The sequence below is a fragment of the Convolutriloba macropyga genome, chromosome 4 (genome assembly GCF_964194025.1).
Source record: "Convolutriloba macropyga chromosome 4, txConMacr16.3, whole genome shotgun sequence".
Lineage (NCBI taxonomy): Eukaryota > Metazoa > Xenacoelomorpha > Acoela > Convolutidae > Convolutriloba > Convolutriloba macropyga.
In genome coordinates, this window is record NC_134471.1 from 67,702,220 (window position 1) to 67,721,277 (window position 19,058).

The following is a 19,058-nucleotide window of genomic DNA, read 5'->3' on the forward strand; positions in this document are numbered from 1 at the left end:
AGTCTTCTCCCAATTTTTTGTAATTTTGCAGGGAGCTTCTGAAGCGCTACAACCGCGAAGTTCAACTGGGTTTGAACACTCCACTCTCGCACCTGGCTGGCTCTGTACCCGGAGACCACAATAGCCACTACCAACCACCTCCTCATTCCAGTGACTATCACTCCGCCACACAAAACAAGTACCCTTTCCTCAATAATTGGATGCCTGCTCCAGGCTCTGTAGAAACACAATTACGCCAGCTGAATAAATGGCTAATCAATTTCAAACAGACAATGGTCGTGGATCCGTCTTTAGATGCCTAATTTGTTCAAGAGAAATCTCTTTGAAGCTCTGGTCGTCAGCCAATCATCAATGTTGTCACTTAAAAGAAGAATTTTGGATCCTAACACAACTGGGATTCGAAAATTATTTTCTATCAAACAGCAGCAAGTTGGGCGTCTTCAGTTGAGGTTTCTGGATCCAAACACGCCTTCTAAATTTTAATATTATTGCAGACAAACGCCCTGTTCTCATGTTCAAAGTTATCAGGTTAACCTCGTCGGTTTTTGAAGGTGCAATTATCGTTTGATGTCCTGTGAAACATTCTAATGATTCCACTTGATTCATGCGCTACGAGGTACTAGCTAAATTGATATGTATATAGAACTAATTGTAAATAAAATGCAGTCATCTTTGTAAATATTAGTTACTACTAGATCTACACTTTTGTACATTTATGTTTCTGTATGTGAGGTTTAACTTTAATGCGAAACGACAGGGAGTTATAATAATACGTATCATAAACAGCTTTTGTAAGAGATGAAAGACTAGCATTAATTGGTTACATTTTGGTGTTACGGAATCACACCCGAGTATTACGAGAAATTTAATTGCCATTTTGTCGCTATCAAGAAATTATAGACAGTAAGTATCCATTTTAATTCTCTTGCGGGAATGATTTTAAAATAAATTAGCATCGGAAAAGATTTCAGAACGGCTTTAGCTTTCTTCGATGTATCGCTCTTGATATAAACTGCTGCTTCAACTTACTATTTAGAATGAAGAGCGCGGCAAAACTGGGAAATAGTTTTGATCTTTCGTTGTTTTTAGTGGACTCTATCAACACTCTGCAAAAGATACGAAACATCTGATTTTCCGATTTCTTATCAAGTACTTGCGACCAAAGACACTTGAAACAATTGTTCTGGTCTTGTGTCTTATAGCAAAATTTTGCTTTCCTTTTTTACTTCTTTCTTGAGCGATTTGACTTTTCGTCTAAAGAAACAGGAAATACTGCTCAAGCTCGAAAACCTCGGGTCTCACTGTGGCTCAAAGTTTTATCACTCTGGCCTGTTGTTTCAGAGCAATTGGTCCGATGTTAGCCAGTTATTTTAAATAGCCCCCGTCAGCCTCTCAACGGCTATTATTTAGGCGCTCTTCTTTTTTAATCGCTTTACCTTAATCCATTCATAGTTCATTCTAGGCCTTATTTGAACCAAAATCCAATTTTTCAGCAGTGGTTTTTTTTGTTCACATGCGGCATTTTGACATTGATTTTCTGTTTTTTTATCTGATTTTTTAGAAATGGTTTTCCCAATTCACTCATAGTCTGTTCGAGGCCTAGTTTTTGTTAAGTCAATGAAAATTCTTTGAATTGTACGTCAGGACTTGTCCTGCTATGTTTTTTAATTCGCTTTACCTCTTAATCACGTTTTTGGTTTTACACATCAGTCACGATTTTCACGTCTAACTTCTGACTTAATTCACTCACTGTTTCAACTGAATGGATTCTAAATTCTTTCCCGCATTGAAATACGCAATGTAGGGAATACGGTCAATGTCAAATGAGCAAAATCCAAAGAAACGATAAACATATAAAGCCCGGTCATTAAGTCATAATGCATTAGGTTATCAAAAATCATTAAAGCGATTGCTTGCTGGCATTAGTATTATGCTAAATAGCCTTCAGTTTAGAAGCTGAATTGAGTTTTATTTTCGAATCTAACCGAATGTGCAGAATTCACACACCAAATAAGAACACTTTGACTTTTTGAAAAGTTCTGTCAATTTCTTTTAATTTTTTTTCTGTTTCAAGCGTTAAGCGAGCAAACGGCTGCTTTTTTCCGACAATTTGCTGGCTATGTTCTTTATTTCTTACCATCTCGCTACTTGAATAATTTCTCTTGCTTTCTGTCGTGTTCTCTTTCTCTCTGATTCTCGTACCCTCTCTCTCCTTTCGCTTTTTAACCGTTGATATAAACCTGTGTGTCTTTGTTGACCGCTTTCCCTTGATCGTTTTGTTCCTGAACATTCTTTCGATATCGCTTATCGAATGTAAAAGCGCTTTATGTGAAATATCACGAAGTTTTAATTTTAGCTTTCATGAAAACTTTTTTTATGAAGCGTAAGGTTATGAAAAAGTAGTACTTTTGGTGCGCATGGGCTGAGAGTCTTTACAAGTTCAAGAATCTGAAGTTGCGATCGAAAAAGATTGATTTGAAAAATTTTAAAGTTTATGTTAGCTTCAGCACAATGAAAAAAATAAAAGAGAAAAATATCTCAGCTACCGCTTTGGTTTTCTGCGGTGTGGGGCTCTTAAATAAATTGCTGCTCCAAGTTAATGCTTGGATTAGAATGCAATGAGACGGAATTGGAACATTTTCGATCCTTGGTGATTTAGAGTTAGAATTTTTTTGCGTTGCAAACTTTACCCAAATCTGTTTTCTTACACATTAATTTGTTGCAAATGAAGGTCAAAGCAATAATTGTACTCCTGGTCGTCTTTTTTTGCAAAATCTTTGTGTGACTGTTTTTGATCTAGAAAGTTCTTTCTCTTCCTTGAGCAGATTGGTTTTTAAATAAAGAAACTGGGGGAATTGGTTAAAGCCCGAGAACATCAACTGTATGTGCAGCCCCCTTAGATTTTCCAAGTTTCTGCAATTAAGCAGATCTTCATTATGTGAAAAGCAGTATTGATTTTTAAAGGTCTATAACTCCAATATTTTTGCCTGAGCCCCTGTACACAGTTGAGGCTGGGCCTAGCCTTGAGCTAGTTATAACGAAAGCCAACACTTGACCTGTCGTTTGAGAAAAATTCATTCGACGATAGTTGGTTTTGTTTCCTTTTTTGACTTGTGGTTGCCTCGATATTTTTTTTGTTCACTGGATCGTATTCTATCTCTTCGCTCTGTCCCTCTACCTTTCTCTCTCTCTCTCTCTCTCTCTCTCTCTCTCTCTTTCTTTCCTTTCTTTCTTGGATTTTGTTTTCTCCTTTGAAAAAGAGAACATATATGTGTTCATTTGCCAAAGTTTCAAAGTTTTCCGTTTTTTGTCTCGACAGGATCAGGGACCAATTTTTATGTCTCCGCAGCTTTAAGGGCAGTTCTTTGTAAACGAATATGAACGAAATGATGTGAAATTGTCCTATTTGAGACCACATTTTAATTTGCTAAATTGTCTGAAAAATCGGACAACGTGGGGTTAAGCTATGCTTTTCCATCCTAAAAAAGCTCTGGGGCGGAATTATACCATATACTTCCGCAAAAAAAGGTTACAAAAATTACGAAAATGAACCATTCGGAAAATGAGCTGGGTATTCCCCAATTTTGAAGCCTCATTAACTCTTGAAAACAGCGAAAATTCGTAAAACCTCTAAAATTTTCTGCTTTCCAGTTTATTTTTCAGGTTATTTTTCTTGCTGATAGGATTGACTCGCTTCAATGTGCTACTGGGAGTGTGAAATGATAGTCTTGATAAAGCCAATGCTTGGAATTTGACCGATTGTTTTTTCAGAGAATGGTGTCGCTGAGATCAGCTAGTAAAGCATCAAATGCTGCTGAAAACAGCTCAAGTGGACCCTCTACATCTCGCAATCCTAGAAAACGAGCATTGTTTGCTACGGACAGCGCCAAAGCATCAGTAACTCCGAGAGCCAAGCAAGCTAAAACAACCGATGACTTACTTGTATTTTCACACAGTGAGAGGGAAGCGATGGCTTTAGCATGTGGTCAAGGTGACACTGGGCAGTTGGGTTTGGGAGAAACGGTCACTGAGAGGAAAAGATTTCAGCCTATTAAGGTTGATGAAAAGTTAGTTCAAATTGTCTGCGGAGGTATGCATACAGTAGGATTGACAATAAAAGGAGATGTATATACGTTTGGGTGTAATGACGAAAGCGCGCTTGGTCGAAAAACCGAAGAGGAAGAAGAGAATTTTAAGCCTACGATTGTCGAAATTCCAACTCTAGCGAAAATTGTCCAAATAACAGCTGGGGACAGTCATTCGGCTGCTCTTGATGATAAGGGATCCGTTTTTATTTGGGGAATTTTCAGAGATAGTCAGGGAACTTTAGGTTTGTCAAGTGAGCTTATGCAGCATTGTGTCAGCCCTCTGAAACTGACAAACGTTCCTGATATTGTGAAGATTGCGAGTGGTTATAACCACCTGACGATGCTCTCGACTCTTGGCGATGTTTACTCAGTTGGTGCTGCTGAACAAGGCGAACTTGGACGAGTTTCGAAGTACCAGAGTGTCAAAGGTGGTCGTCGTGGCCTGTCGGCCGTTTTGGAACCTGGTATGGTTTATTTTGCTGGGAAACAGAAAACAGTCGATATTTGGAGTTTTGGATACAACTCATTTTTTCGGTCTGCAAAAAATGTTCTGTTCTCATGTGGGTTAAATAATTACGGTCAAACCGGCACAGAGATCAAATCTATGAATGTTTTTGTTCCGACAAAGCTGAAAGCTTTCAAGGACGTTGAAATTGTTCAAGTTTGTGGTGGTGATCACCATACGTTGTTTTTGACTAAAGAGGGTGATGTCTACTCCGTAGGTCGGGGTGACTTAGGACGTCTGGGAATCGGGTACGAACCGAGTGATCCAGAATACCTCGCGAAGCCTCAAATTGTTCCCAATATTGGTGAGATTAAATCTATAGCCGCTGGTTCTTGTGTTTCGTTTGCAGTATCTCAAAGCGGAGATTTGTTTGCGTGGGGTGCTGGTACTAACAACCAAATGGGGTTGGGTTGTGACGACGACTTTTTGAAGCCTGAGAAAGTTTCATCTAAACAGTTGGAAGATCGAAAAGTGATACAAGTGTCTGCTGGTGGTCAACATTCAACGTGCTTGGTTGTTGACAAAACAGCTGAAAAAGATGCAGTTGAAGAGAACAGTGTCGCAAATGCTGTAAATAATTTGCAGTCTGAAAAATTGGAGACCATCAAAGAGAACACGGTTGTCGAATCAATGGTTACTGCAAATTCTGATGTTTTAGAAACTAACGACGCTCCTGATGTGAAACTTAATGGCGACGTTTTAAATACTGATTTGGTTTCAGAGACATCAAACTTATCCGAAAAGGGTGAAGTTGATCATGTTGAATTTGCCCAGGGAGCGGAGACATCTAATGCTTTGCATAGAAAAGGAGACCCAGAAGCAAAGGATCCTGAAAACTCAGATAGTGTTGATCAACCTCAAGATCACCCTGAAAAACCTGATTCGACGAGTTTGAATGAAGTCTCCGAAGAAACGGCAGTGAAAGGTGACGAAACCTCGACAGTATCCCAAATTATGGACCCCACTAATATAGTTCATGCTAAATTTAATGGTGAACATTCTGATGTGAAAGTATTAACGCTACAACCTGTGAAAGTTGACAATTTCATGGAACCACTATCTGAAAACATGTCACTGGCATATAAAAATGAGGAAACGAATGTTGAAAACAATTCTGAGGAAACTCAAATTAAAGTTACTGCTCAACAAAACGGATCCGAAGTGTTATTGAACGATGAAGATACGCCCTCTATAAATTTGCAGGTTTCTGAAGCTAATGATGTTGAAATGACAAATTAACGATCTTTTTTTCTGGTCGTAATTTTCGATGCTCTTTATTTTTAATTGGAAATATTTTTACAAAGCCCTTGAAAAGTCAAACCTTGATTGATATGTCATTGTAACGTTTTGTGTTTCTCGTGTAAATGCTTCTATTATAATATTTTGCAGTTTCAATTTCAAAATGTTAGAATTTTAAATTGGAATTAACTGTTTAAATGGAATTTTGCGAACTGAGTAATTTGTAGTCTTGCAGTACCGCAAATGTATCATCAATTACTGGTCGAACTGTCCCGGCATGATATAAGTTCTATCAAAAAAAATTGTGCACAATGCGTGACAATCGTGCAAGATACCAGCGTTTAGAGAAGAGTTCTTGTTGGGCAGCTAATAATCATGAAAAAAGAGGGCAGGAACGCCGTTTTTCACAAAAAATGAACTATTACGCATTAGTACTTTTGGGTCATTCTACATTTCTTTCTATTTTTTGGTTTTACTAGCAATGAATCTACACTGCCGACCAAGCGCTTATTGAGATGCTGTATTTAATTGCTCTCGAACGAAGTTGGAAGCCATTATTGTCAATGTGTCTTTTTAGTGCAAAATTTTGGCTTAAATGTTTTTGCGCATTTGTAGAATCTTCTTCGCTATTTATGTGACTTTTTCATGCTTGACTTCTTAATGTTTGCACTCATATCGAAATTAAGTCTGTTACTTACATAAAGGTGATCGTGAAGGAGGAATTAGCAAAGCCTGCATAACTTAGTGGTTGAGATCTCAGGCAGCCATCTCTGAAGAAGGAGGTTCGAAACCATCTCAGGGATTTTTTTCACGCATAAAAATTTCTAAGCTATACTCCTCCTAGATAGCTGCCCCGCCTGTCGTTCGAGAGCAATTCATCCGACGTTATTCGATCTTGTTTTCTTATTGTACTACCGGTAATTCTCTCAGAAAGGAATAAATTTGGTTTTTCTGTCTTCATCTGTTAGTTCGTAGCAGACAGTTGTAGGAATTAGTTGGGTCTTTTTCAAAATGACCATTCACTTGTCCTTTTAATTTGACTTTCCATGATCACAAACTTAAAGCGCGACGGTAGCCTCTTTAATTGTACATTCACCCACAAACTGCTGAAGGGGCATAGCGACTGCTTTTCTGTTTAAACATTTCTCCTCTAAAGTTTGACCAACGGTGATATTGTATAATAAAAATTTAATAAAAATCATTGTCGACCTTTCAAAGTGATCAGTTCAGAATATGATGTTGAAATTGGAGGTTAGTAAAAACCCTATTTCAATTAATGATGAAATGTGCTAGCGTGGTCTAATGTGCTGATTTTTTTTAGTTGAGGGCAATCTTTCTGGTCCTCATTGGTTTAGAGGACAAGCTTTTTCGTTTTTCCGTCATACAGAAAACAAATTAAATGTCACCTTTCGATTGTTGCTTTGTTTCTAGAGGATCATATTGAGTTTTTGATATTGGTCAACGTGTAGCCGCGAATTGTTTTTTACTGTACGCATAGCAGAACTAAGTAACTATGCACAATTAAGTTTTCTGATTGGTAAAAGCCCTATTTGAATTTTTCTTTCTATGCAGAATTTTATGTATGTGCTATCAAGGTAACCTTTTCATGCTTGACTTCTTAATGTTTGCAGTCATTTCGAAATTAAGTCTGTTACTAACATAAAGGTAATTGCGAAGGAGGAATTAGCAAAGCCTGTATAACTTAGTGGTTGAGATCTCAGGCAGCCATCTCTGAAGAAGGAGGTTCGAAACCATCTCAGGGATTTTTTTCACGCATAAAAATTTCTAAGCTATACTCCTCCTAGATAGCTGCCCCGCCTGTCGTTCGAGAGCAATTCATCCGACGTTATTCGATTTTCTTCTGATCGCAGTACCGGTAATTCTCTAAGAAAAGAATAAATTTGGTTTTTCGGTCTTCATCTGTTAGTTTGTAGCGGACAGTTGTAGGAATTATTTGGGTGTTTTTCAAAATGACCATTCATTCGTCCTTCTAATTTGACTTTCCATGCTCACAAGCTGTTAAAGCGCGAGCGATAGCCTCTTTAATTGTAAGTTTCATCCCAAACTGCTGGAGGGGCAGAGCGACTCCTTTTCTGACTGCACATTTCTCCACTAAAGTTTGACTCACGGTGATATTATATAAAAATTTAATAAAAATTATTGTCGACCTTTCAATGTGATCGGATCAGAATGTTTAAAATTGAGGTTAGTAGAACCCTATTTCAATTAACGAAATGTGCTAGCGTGGACCAATCTGCTGATTTTTATATAAGGGCAATTTTGCTGGTCATCATTGGTTTAGAGGATAAGCTTTTTCTTTTTTCAGTCATACAGAAATTAAATTTCACGTTTCGATTATTGCTTTGTTTCTAGAGGCTCATATTGAGTTTTGTTATTGGTCTACGTGTAACCACAAATTGTTTTTACTGTACGCATAGCAAAACTTAGTAACGATGCATAATTATTTTTTCTGATTGGTAAATACTATTTGAATTTTTTTTTTCTATGCAGAATTTTATGTAGTATGTTGTGCCTTTTGCCATAGAACATTTTTTTTCTTTTGGAACATATTCTCTCCTATCATAAATTTGTAAGCGAGGTAATGAAGTGTAGTCGGAGTAGAATAGTGGATAACATATGAGAAAAAATTTCCACTTTAGGGGCTCAAACCCAACCAACATCGGAATTTTTGCTCCCAAAAATTCTCTAAATTCGCTCAAATATTTTTCAAATTAGTCTACCCTCCTATCGGTCGATTCCAATATGTCTAACGCTAGTCGGTTTACGGTTTTGATTTGTTACAGCACGCATATGTACAGGCATCTTAAAAATAGTAAGTCTCAATTTAACTTTTATGGACAGCTTTGGGTGCTTCAGCTTTCCGTCTGAGAAGAAATAGATTTCCGTCTGAGAAGAAATATATCATTCTTTTCTCTCAAGTTGATGTTACCAGGTTTTATATCTGTGCAATTGTACAATTGGTTTTCTAGTTCTCATACTTTTTTACTAATTTTGACATATTTTGCTCAGAAATTTTATCTATTTGATTTAAGTAGAGAACTGTTTTTGCAATGGGTTTGAGATGCCATTCTTTTGTCGAAAAGCGAACCAGACGGCTCGTGCGAGTCTTTGCGTGGCACAGAATGTTCCAACATACGTACAGGCATCTTAAAAATAGTAAGTTTTAATTTAACTTTTATGGACAGCTTTTGCTGATTCAGTTTTCCGTCTGAGAAATAGATTTCCGTCTGAGAAGAAATATATCATTGTTTTCTCTCAAGTTGATGTTACCAGGTTTTATTTCTGTGCAATTGTATAAATGGTTTTCTAGTCCTCATACTTTTTTTTGCTAATGTTGACATATGTTGCTCGGAAATTTTATCTATTAGGTTTAAGTAGAGAACTGTTTTGCGATGGGTTTGAGATGCCATTCTTTTGTCGAAAAGCGAACCAGACGGCTCGTGCGAGTCTTTGCGTGGCACAGAATGTTCCAACATACATCTCAAAGTTGCAACAACAGCTTTTAAATTCTTTCAAAGAAACCAACTTCTCCGAAAGCAACTTACCTGGAGACATCTATGTACTGTTTCAACCGAAAAAAAATGCTGACAAAAGCGAAAACTCTTCAGAGAATTCAATAAAGTTAAGTGTAGTTCAATTTCAGAGACACAGACGCAGAAAAACCGAAGAAAATCACAAACCACACATTTCACAAAAAAAACAACACCAAAAACATCTTTGTTTTTTTGGCAATTGGCCGATACTAATGATTTGTCACCTTTTATTTAATTTTTCTTTGAAGTAATTGTGCTGGTGAGGCAATTGTGTCTCTGAATCCAATTTTGACAATATTTGTCAATTTTGATAACTCATGAGCATAATGGGAAAATTATTTTTTTAGATCTTGCAGATGTGTCAGCGAGATTTAAGAACTCAGTTTTGGTTTTGGACACCGCAGTTTTTAGCAAATATAAGGTAGTTTGACTAATTTTGGCATCATTTCTGACGGTTTTTGCACTTCTATTTGTGTCGAACTTTTAAAAGAACCAACCCTCTCACAATCAACTCACCCACTAATTCTTTCTTTCTCTTGCTCTCCTACACACAAGAGCACACACGTTACACTCATACACGCACAAAATTGAGCCCAGACACTAACCCTTATTCAAACACGACACTAAAGACAAACTGTTTTAGACTTTTGCTTTTGGCATCTGATTTTTACTCAAGGCTTTTTACCGTTCATTTAAGGTATTTCTTGATTGTTTATACTAAGCCCCTTACTTTAACTTTTTTCTATCTATTGAGCTCCTACACACAGCACAAGTCTAACGCTAGTTGGTTTACGGTTCTGATGTGTTACACACGCATATGTACAGGCATCTTAAAAATAGTAAGTTTTAATTTAACTTTTATGGACAGCTTTTGGTGCTTCAGTTTTCCGTCTGAGGAGAAATAGATTTCCGTCTGAGAAGAAATATATAATTGTTTTCTCTCAAGTTGATGTTACCAGGTTTCATTTCTGTGCAATTGTATAAATGGCTTTCTAGTTCTCATACTTTTTTTTGCTAATGTTGACATATGTTGCTCAGAAATTTTATCTATTAGATTTAAGTAGAGAACTGTTTTTGCGATGGGTTTGAGATGCCATTCTTTTGTCGAAAAGCGAACCAGACGGCTCGTGCTAGTCTTTGCGTGGCAGAGAATGTTCCAACATACGCATAGGCATCTTAAAAATAGTAAGTTTTAATTTAACTTTTATGGACAGCTTTTGGTGCTTCATTGTTCCGTCTGAGAAGAAATAGATTTCCGTCTGAGAAGAAATATATAATTGTTTTCTCTCAAGTTGATGTTACCAGGTTTTATTTTTGTGCAATTGTATAAATGGTTTTCTAGTTCTCATACTTTTTTTTGCTAATATTGACATATGTTGCTCAGAAATTTCATCTATTAGATTTAAGTACAGAACTGTTTTTGTGATGGGTTTGAGATGCCATTCTTTTGTCGAAATGCGAACCAGACGGCTCGTGCGAGTCTTTGCGTGGCACAGAATGTTCCAACATACATCCCAAAGTTGCAACAACAGCTTTTAAATTCTTTCAGAGAAACCAAGTTCTCCGAAAGCAACTGACCTGGAGACATCTATGTACTGTTTCAACCAACAAAAATATGCTGACAAAAGCGAAAACTCTTCAGAGAATTCAATAAAGTTAAGTGTAGTTCAATTTCAGAGACACAGACGCAGAAAAATCGAAGAAAATCACAAACCACACATTTCACAAAAAAAACAACACCAAAAACATTTTTGTTTTTTTTTGGCAATTGGCCGATACTAATGATTCGTCGCCGTTTATTTAATTCATCTTTGAAGTAATTGTGCTGGTGAGGTAATTGTGTCTCTGAATCCAATTTTGACAATATTTGTCAATTTTGATAACTCATGAGCATAATGGGAAAATTATTTTTTCTAGATCTTGCAGATGTGTCAGCGAAATCTAAGAACTCAGTTTTGGTTTTGGACACCGCAGTTTTTAGCAAATATAAGGTAATTTGACTATTTTTGGCATCATTTCTGACGGTTTTTGCACTTCTATTTGTGTCGAACTTTTAAAAGAACCAACCCTCTCACAATCAACTCACCCACTAATTCTTTCTTTCTCTTGCTCTCCTACACACAAGAGCACACACGTTACACTCATACACGCACAAAATTGAGCCCAGACACTAACCCTTATTCAAACACGACACTAAAGACAAACTGTTTTAGACTTTTGCTTTTGGCATCTGATTTTTACTCAAGGCTCTTTACCGTTCATTTAAGGTATTTCTTGTTTGTTTATTCTAAGCCCCTTACTTTAACCTTTTCTATCTTTTGAGCTCCTACACACAGCACAAGTCTAACGCTAGTCGGTTTACGGTTTTGATGTGTTACAGCACGCATATGTACAGGCATCTTAAAAATAGTAAGTTTTAATTTAACTTTTATGGACAGCTTTTGGTGCTTCAGTTTTCCGTCTGAGGAGAAATAGATTTCCGTCTGAGAAGAATATATAATTGTTTTCTCTCAAGTTGATGTTACCAGGTTTCATTTCTGTGCAATTGTATAAATGGCTTTCTAGTTCTCATACTTTTTTTGCTAATGTTGACATGTTGCTCAGAAATTTTGTCTATTAGATTTAAGTAGAGAACTGTTTTTGCGATATGTTTGAGATGCCATTCTTTTGTCGAAATGCGAACCAGACGGCTCGTGCGAGTCTTTGCGTGGCCCAGAATGTTCCAACATACATCCCAAAGTTGCAACAACAGCTTTTAAATTCTTTCAGAGAAATCAAGTTCTCCGAAAGCAACTTACCTGGAGACATCTATGTACTGTTTCAACCAACAAAAATATGCTGACAAAAGCGAAAACTCTTCAGAGAATTCAATAAAGTTAAGTGTAGTTCAATTTCAGAGACACAGACGCAGAAAAACCGAAGAAAATCACAAACCACACATTTCACAAAAAAATTAACACCAAAAACATCTTTGTTTTTTTGGCACTTGGCCGATACTAATGATTTGTCACCTTTTATTTAATTCTTCTTTGAAGTAATTGTGCTGGTGAGGCAATTGTGTCTCTGAATCCAATTTTGACCATATTTGTCAATTTTGATAATTCATGAGCATAATGGGAAAATTATTTTTTTAGATCTTGCAGATGTGTCAGCGAGATTTAAGAACTCAGTTTTGGTTTTGGACACCGCAGTTTTTAGCAAATATAAGGTAGTTTGACTATTTTTGGCATCATTTCTGACGGTTTTTGCACTTCTATTTGTGTCGAACTTTTAAAAGAACCAACCCTCTCACAATCAACTCACCCACTAATTCTTTCTTTCTCTTGCTCTCCTACACACAAGAGCACACACGTTACACTCATACACGCACAAAATTGAGCCCAGACACTAACCCTTATTCAAACACGACACTAAAGACAAACTGTTTTAGACTTTTGCTTTTGGCATCTGATTTTTACTCAAGGCTCTTTACCGTTCATTTAAGGTATTTCTTGATTGTTTATACTAAGCACCTTACTTTAACTCTTTCTATCTATTGAGCTCCTACACACACCACACGATTTTCATTTGCGCATGCACATCCATACTCCCGCTGAAGTACCCACACGCACAAACACTAACACACAAATACTAACACTGAATTGAATGCTGATTGACCTTGCTGAAAAAATATATGGAATTCTTGGTGATTGTCAATTTTGGTGTTTCATGAGAGTAATTGGTACGATTGATTTTTGAGATCTCGCAGATGTGTTAACATCTAGATTTAATGAACACAAATTTGGTTTTTAATTTATTTAAAACTGCAATTTGGGGCAAACATTAGGTAAATTTTCTATATTTTTTTCTGACAGTTATAGCACTCTGCCTCTAAGTGTGTCGAACAATATGTAGAAAAACATTATAAGCTGTCCTTAGAGGCTCATATTTAGTAGAGTATAGAAAAGTGGGTCATCGATAAATTTTAAAGTTTTGGTCTTTGAATTATTCTATGTAAGAGTATTTCGAAAGAATTTGCAAATCTGATTTTTTTTGTCAACTGAATTTTTTTTTTAAATATTTGTTTAAATATGGAGTTTCACAGTCAACAGAGCATTCATTTTCTAATTTACAGAAACACTCAATAATTGGGAAAGATTAACTGGAAGAGAAAAATTTCATTTTACAGAAGTGAACAATAATTTTCATAATTTTCGAATTTTCGAAAATAAAAAATGGTAGTAACTACTTAACTCTCAGTACAGTAAATTCGTTCGAACGAACTGCTCTGACAATATAAAGAGTAAAAATAAAAATGTCACGAAAAGATCTTAACTTTACATTTCAATAATGAATTTGGTTATTTTGATGTTCCTTTCATGAGCCCGTTTTTTCTTACGTCTTCAGGGTTTTTGAAAATACTGAAATGGTTAATCAAAAACTGAAGAGAATGGAATAATGGTTTGTAAAAAGAACTCTAAAATTTAGAAAAGAATACTTTTATCTGCTTTAATTTTTAATTTTTCACACTTGATGTTTTGCTACCTTGAGAGATCGAAATCTTGAGTTTCGGTACAGAAAGAACGATTCGAATAGTAGTTTTTATATAACCAGTTATAAACAGGGTTTTTTAAAAGAAAGTAATAAAAATCTGAGGAAAGAACCAAATAATTTATTTATTTTTTGAATAGTTAATTTTAGGCTAGAAATTGTAAGGAATTACTGATGTGAATTACATAATCTGACTAAATTTACTATGGTTTTTTTCCGTTTGTTTTTTTAAGTTTTTTTAAATTTCAACTCGGTATGTGACCCCACCCACCCCAGATCCCAAGCTTTGTCTTTTTTCCTTTTCAGTTTTTCCTTCGAAATAACTTCGAGTTCCCCTTTTTCAAATTTATCATATTTTGATAAGAAATTATAAAAAACTAGATCCTGAGGGCTACAAAATGGTGTTTTTCTTTTTTCTCTACGATGCGTAAACAAAAAGTAAAATTTTGACTGGAGAAAAAAGCCAGCCTCACATATATATTCCTCCATTTTTTTTAAAAATGGAACTAATGAAAATTCCTTATAGAAATGCTATTTTATCTACACATTTTTTTTTCTTTGCTTGCAATTGTTCAGTTTCTTTCTCTAATGTTAACTCGGGTTCTCACCCCCTTGCTAGTCAAAAGTTTTTGCAGCATTAAAGTTGCTGTAGCCTCGCCAGTCGTCCGAGAGCAATTTGTCCGGTGTTAGTAGGTTTATGTTTTTATATTTAAAACTACTGAACGAAAATTTGGTGTCGGATATACTTATTAGAATCCTATAGTCAAAGCAAGGGTGTTTCTTTTTAATTTATTGTGTGATTGCAAGTTCAAAGTTTTAACCTAGAGTGTCTACATAGGACAGAATCTTTAAAAATTGCAATCAACTTATCGAACTGAGTTTAAAACAAACAAAATAATAAAAAAGATTTCATGTCATTTGACATGAGTACAACTTCAAAAAATTTGTTTATTTTGTTATACTATTGTAATTAAAAAGCCTTTCCTAACCTTGTATCTTGGTGAGAAACGAAAAGCAGCAAGTTCTTAACCCACTGATTTTCTAATCAATAATAAAAAAATTCATGACTAGAAACGCTGAATTTAAAAATATTGTCTTTCCATGGTAATAATTTGAAGATGTAGAATTATGTGCCCAGCTCAAATTAGGAAGGGTTGTGATTAAACCCGACTTTTGAATTTGAATAAATTCTTTTTTATTTTGGCGTCTCTACAGGCGCACTATATAACAGCCAAAAATCGAATTTCGACCTATTGAAATGAGAACGTATTAATTAGCCACTTATTGACTATCTATACTTCAAGAAACTCAGCCATGAGATAAAGTTTAGATGAGGTTGAAAAGGATCGAGAAAAGTGTATTGTGAAAGTGAACATAATTGGTTTAAAATTGTCGATTTTTGCGTCTTTATTCGGAGAGATTACTCAGTCAATTTCAAAATTAGCTAAAATTTTTATTATCAAAATTAGTGCATACAAACAATGTGCTGTTGTTTTGTTCCGTAGTTATTCAATTAGCTCGAAGTCGGTTTTATGTGAGATTACAGTTTGCTTATATTGACTGCCTGTGTTAGATTTTAACAATATTTCAAATTGACCCACAAAATGCCTGATTAGAAATGTTGTTTTTACACGATCACTTTATTCTCCAGTTACCAGTTTTCAAAACGATTTTGTCAGATCTCATCTTTAGAGCTGTATATAAGAACACTTGGAGTACTTTAACATCCCTGGATAACATCATTCAATATCTAAAAAAGCTAAAAGATTGGAATTGCCCTACATCCTTCGAATTTCCATTCTCTTTTTAATTGCCCTCAAACCAAGTTTGATTTAATCAGTTGATTTTTGTTTTTCTTGACGACTCTCGGCTTTGCTATATTTCAGTTTGTTTTTGTTACTTGCAAATGTGAAAATTTCTCATGGATAATGTGCAGTTTCGCCAGCTCAATTGCGACTGTGAAGATGAAATGGATCAAGTAAAGTTCATTTTAAATTCTTTTTGGCCAAAATCAGATCGGATCGATTGGCTGAAACAATCGAACAAAAAATATCCTCTATCTTTTATTCTGTTCAATTGTGTTTCGGAATCAGTTATTGGTCACGCTCGATTATGTGCATTAGCCGACAGAAATGATGCATTATACGCTGAAAGTGTCATAATCAGTACAAATCAGAGAGGAAAAGGCTATGGAAAAACATTAATGAAGTTTGTTGAAGAAGAATGTACTAAACGTGGCTGTAAGGAATTGTATTTGGCGACTACGGACCAACAGGATTTCTATGGTCATCTAGGATATGAATTCTGTTCAAAACCAGTAATGGTAATGCATTGTTCGCAAGATTCGAACGTTGCTCGGTTGATGAAACAAATGTTTATTCACAAACAAGATTCGAATGATTCCAGTCGTGTTTTTGAGAAACCACAAACGAGTAAAAAGTTAGCTCAAATCGAGATGGCTCCTCAGAACAGTGATTCGCTGGAAGATTCTAGATCAAATCTAGCACCGGCTGTAAATGGTCCAAAACCACCGCCACCTCCGCCGCCCCCACCAGCAGCACCGGCTTTATCTAATTCGTCAATAAGCAAAGAGACCCAAAATTGTGCGAAATTTTTAACAAAGAAGGGTGAAGCTGTTTTCATGAGTAAAAAGCTTCCATGATGCTTGAAGGCAGCCTTTGATCGGGAAGCAATGATCAGATGTTTGTTACTCGAAACCAGATTATAATATAATTAACCTAATTTGCTATTTTGCATATTTTAACAATTGCTTCGAATAGTGAATTTAATTAGAGTTTATTTTGTCTTGATCATCTTTTTTTCCACTCTTGACTCTTTCGAATTAAGAGGGCTATTGTCGAGTAATTTTATTTAAAGATCCTATTGTGTTAGTAACTAAATAAATCTAAGCGAGAATATTAACCAATCAGAATCGAGTATTTAAATTACGTATAGAATTGCGTCTAATATACACAAAAAGTTCCGGAAAAGTTCGTATAACCTAATTTTAAGTAAATAATACCATGATATGTATCGAATAAGGCGGTTTTAGGCTTAATATTTTTAGGTTCTCTAGACGATTGTTGATCGATTATGAACTGATTCTGACGTCAATGACATCAGACAAAAAACCAGTAAAAGAGCATCAAAAAAACCTTGCCGTCTAAACTCTCACTTGTTGCTATGATCGTACTGATGCTTATACGTTGTTGGATTGTACGTTGAATTGGCCGATAATACGTTTGAATAAATTGAAACTTCGAAAGTCTGATTTTGTCAGCTTTATTTTGGAGCCGCTCCCGGCTTACGAACACCAAATTACAAGAGGTGTGGCAATGCGTAGTGTTATTTGCCTTTGTTGTTAAATCGTTCGACTGATCTGAGCTACAACGATTAGGTGCTTATAGACCTGTAATCGCCCAGTCAGCCAAGTTTATAAAGTTATAATAATGGTAATTAATAATAACTGACTTCAATCATCTTAATATTGGTACTCAGCTCGTCAAAAAAAAGGTTTATTTTGATTACGTGCTCTTATGGCCTTGTCGTAGTGTTACAATAGCTTGTGGTCCATCCGGCGGGGCATCTGACTTTGTGATTGTGAATCAACCTGATGGCATATATTTCTCGCAGTACACCAGATGTTGAGAAAAAAACAGCCGAATCAACAGGGACGAAGGCAATAGCAAGGTTCAAACGAAAAAAACTGTAAGACAGAACTATAAATTTTGGAATAAACTTGTGCCCTAATTTATTTATCGGAGTTTAGACGGCAAGAAATCCAACCCGTGATTTTTCATGTTACATTGGGTATTAAAATCAAGCAATTTAAAAAAAAAACAAATTAACCCACCCAAAAATAAATTGTACCCCAGAGGAAAAGATGATATAACGGCTATTGGGTATTAACATTTAGATAATCTGTCACCATTAGCCCCCCACAACCTTAATTTTCAGACGAAAAAAAAATCGATTTTGAAAATATTTGGTCGAATTGTCGAAAATTTGTAAAATGTGATTAAGTCGGATCGTATATCAAAAAATTACCTCTGATAAAGAGAAAATCGCGAGAAAATTATGCTAATTTGTCCAATTTTGAAAATTTTTGGTCAATTTTGATGCAAATTAAAAAAAAACAAAGAACATCAATATTGAATATTGATAAACCGTATATTCAAGCTTAAAACCGTCCAGTTTACTGGATTACCGTTCCGTAATCATGAATTTGCAAAAAATTGACCACAATTTGAAAAAAAATTGGACAAATGCATCAAATTTTGACAAATTTGTCAAAAAAAAATTCCAGCAAGAAGGTTCGTTAATTGAGTGAAACTTATTACACAGAAAAAGTTGTGAAAATTTTCACAACCTCCGGCCTACAAAAATTATCGAATTCCCATAATTTTTTTCGTCGGTCGTTTATATACCGTTTTTCGTCCGCGTTCTTTTCGTTCTTCAACTTTACAATTCTCCGTTTTCCGTTTTTTTCAATAACGTCGCTCTCCCAAAACTTCGCTTTTCGTTTTCTTCACTACTTTTCCGATTTTTGATGTAGTATGTCATATGTGATGAAGTATGTTGTTGTTTTTGCTGTAGTATGTTGAGTAAGCTAGTATGCTGGTTTGTTGTTTAGGTCTTATAGCTTTCTAGGGTGTGACTTAAGTTTATTCTCGAGTTACGGCTGGATTGTCCTTTGACTTTTCGATTTTACTAATTTACTAGCCTTCCTGTTGTAGTACATTAATTTTTGCTGCTGTATGTTTGCGTGTAACTGTATGCTTGTTAGCTGGTTTGGTCTTTTGACTTCTAGGGTGTGACTTAAGTTTATTCTCGAGTTACGGCTAGATTGTTTCTTCACTTTTCCAGCTTTCATAGACCACAGAAGCGCTGCATATTAATTAATATTTGCTGTAGTGTTTTTAATATTGTTGGTATGCTGATCGGTTGTTTAGGTTTGATTATTGCTAGGGTGTGACTTAAGTTTGTTCTGGAGTTACGGCTAGTAATTTCCTTGCTCTTTTCATCCTTTTAGTATACTACTATTTGCCGTAATTTAGTTTGTTATTTTCATATGTTAAGCCTCATAATGACTTGTGCTAGTTTGTCTCTTGCAGTAGCATCTCTCCTTCTCCCTAGGCTGTG

General features: G+C 35.6%; 3 protein-coding genes across 3 annotated transcripts in view; all 3 read left to right on the top strand.

The window, feature by feature from the left end:
- The window catches only part of LOC142337842 (uncharacterized), an 89,281-nt gene extending 88,498 nt beyond the window's left edge, over nt 1–783 (top strand). Inside the window, exon 18 of the mRNA XM_075387393.1 lies at nt 32–783. Within this exon, the coding sequence (XP_075243508.1) occupies nt 32–302 (271 nt within the window). The 3' untranslated portion in view covers nt 303–783. The remainder of the gene's footprint in view (nt 1–31) is intronic.
- LOC142337845 (centrin-3-like) overlaps nt 1–19,058 on the top strand; it is a 447,449-nt gene that overhangs the window by 411,439 nt on the left and 16,952 nt on the right. The window lies entirely within an intron of this gene.
- Nucleotides 767–6,035, top strand: LOC142337843 (regulator of chromosome condensation-like). The gene is made up of 2 exons (XM_075387394.1): nt 767–903; nt 3,772–6,035. The coding sequence occupies exon 2, from the start codon at nt 3,775–3,777 to the stop codon at nt 5,830–5,832; it is 2,058 nt and encodes a 685-aa protein (XP_075243509.1). The 5' UTR covers nt 767–903; nt 3,772–3,774; the 3' UTR covers nt 5,833–6,035.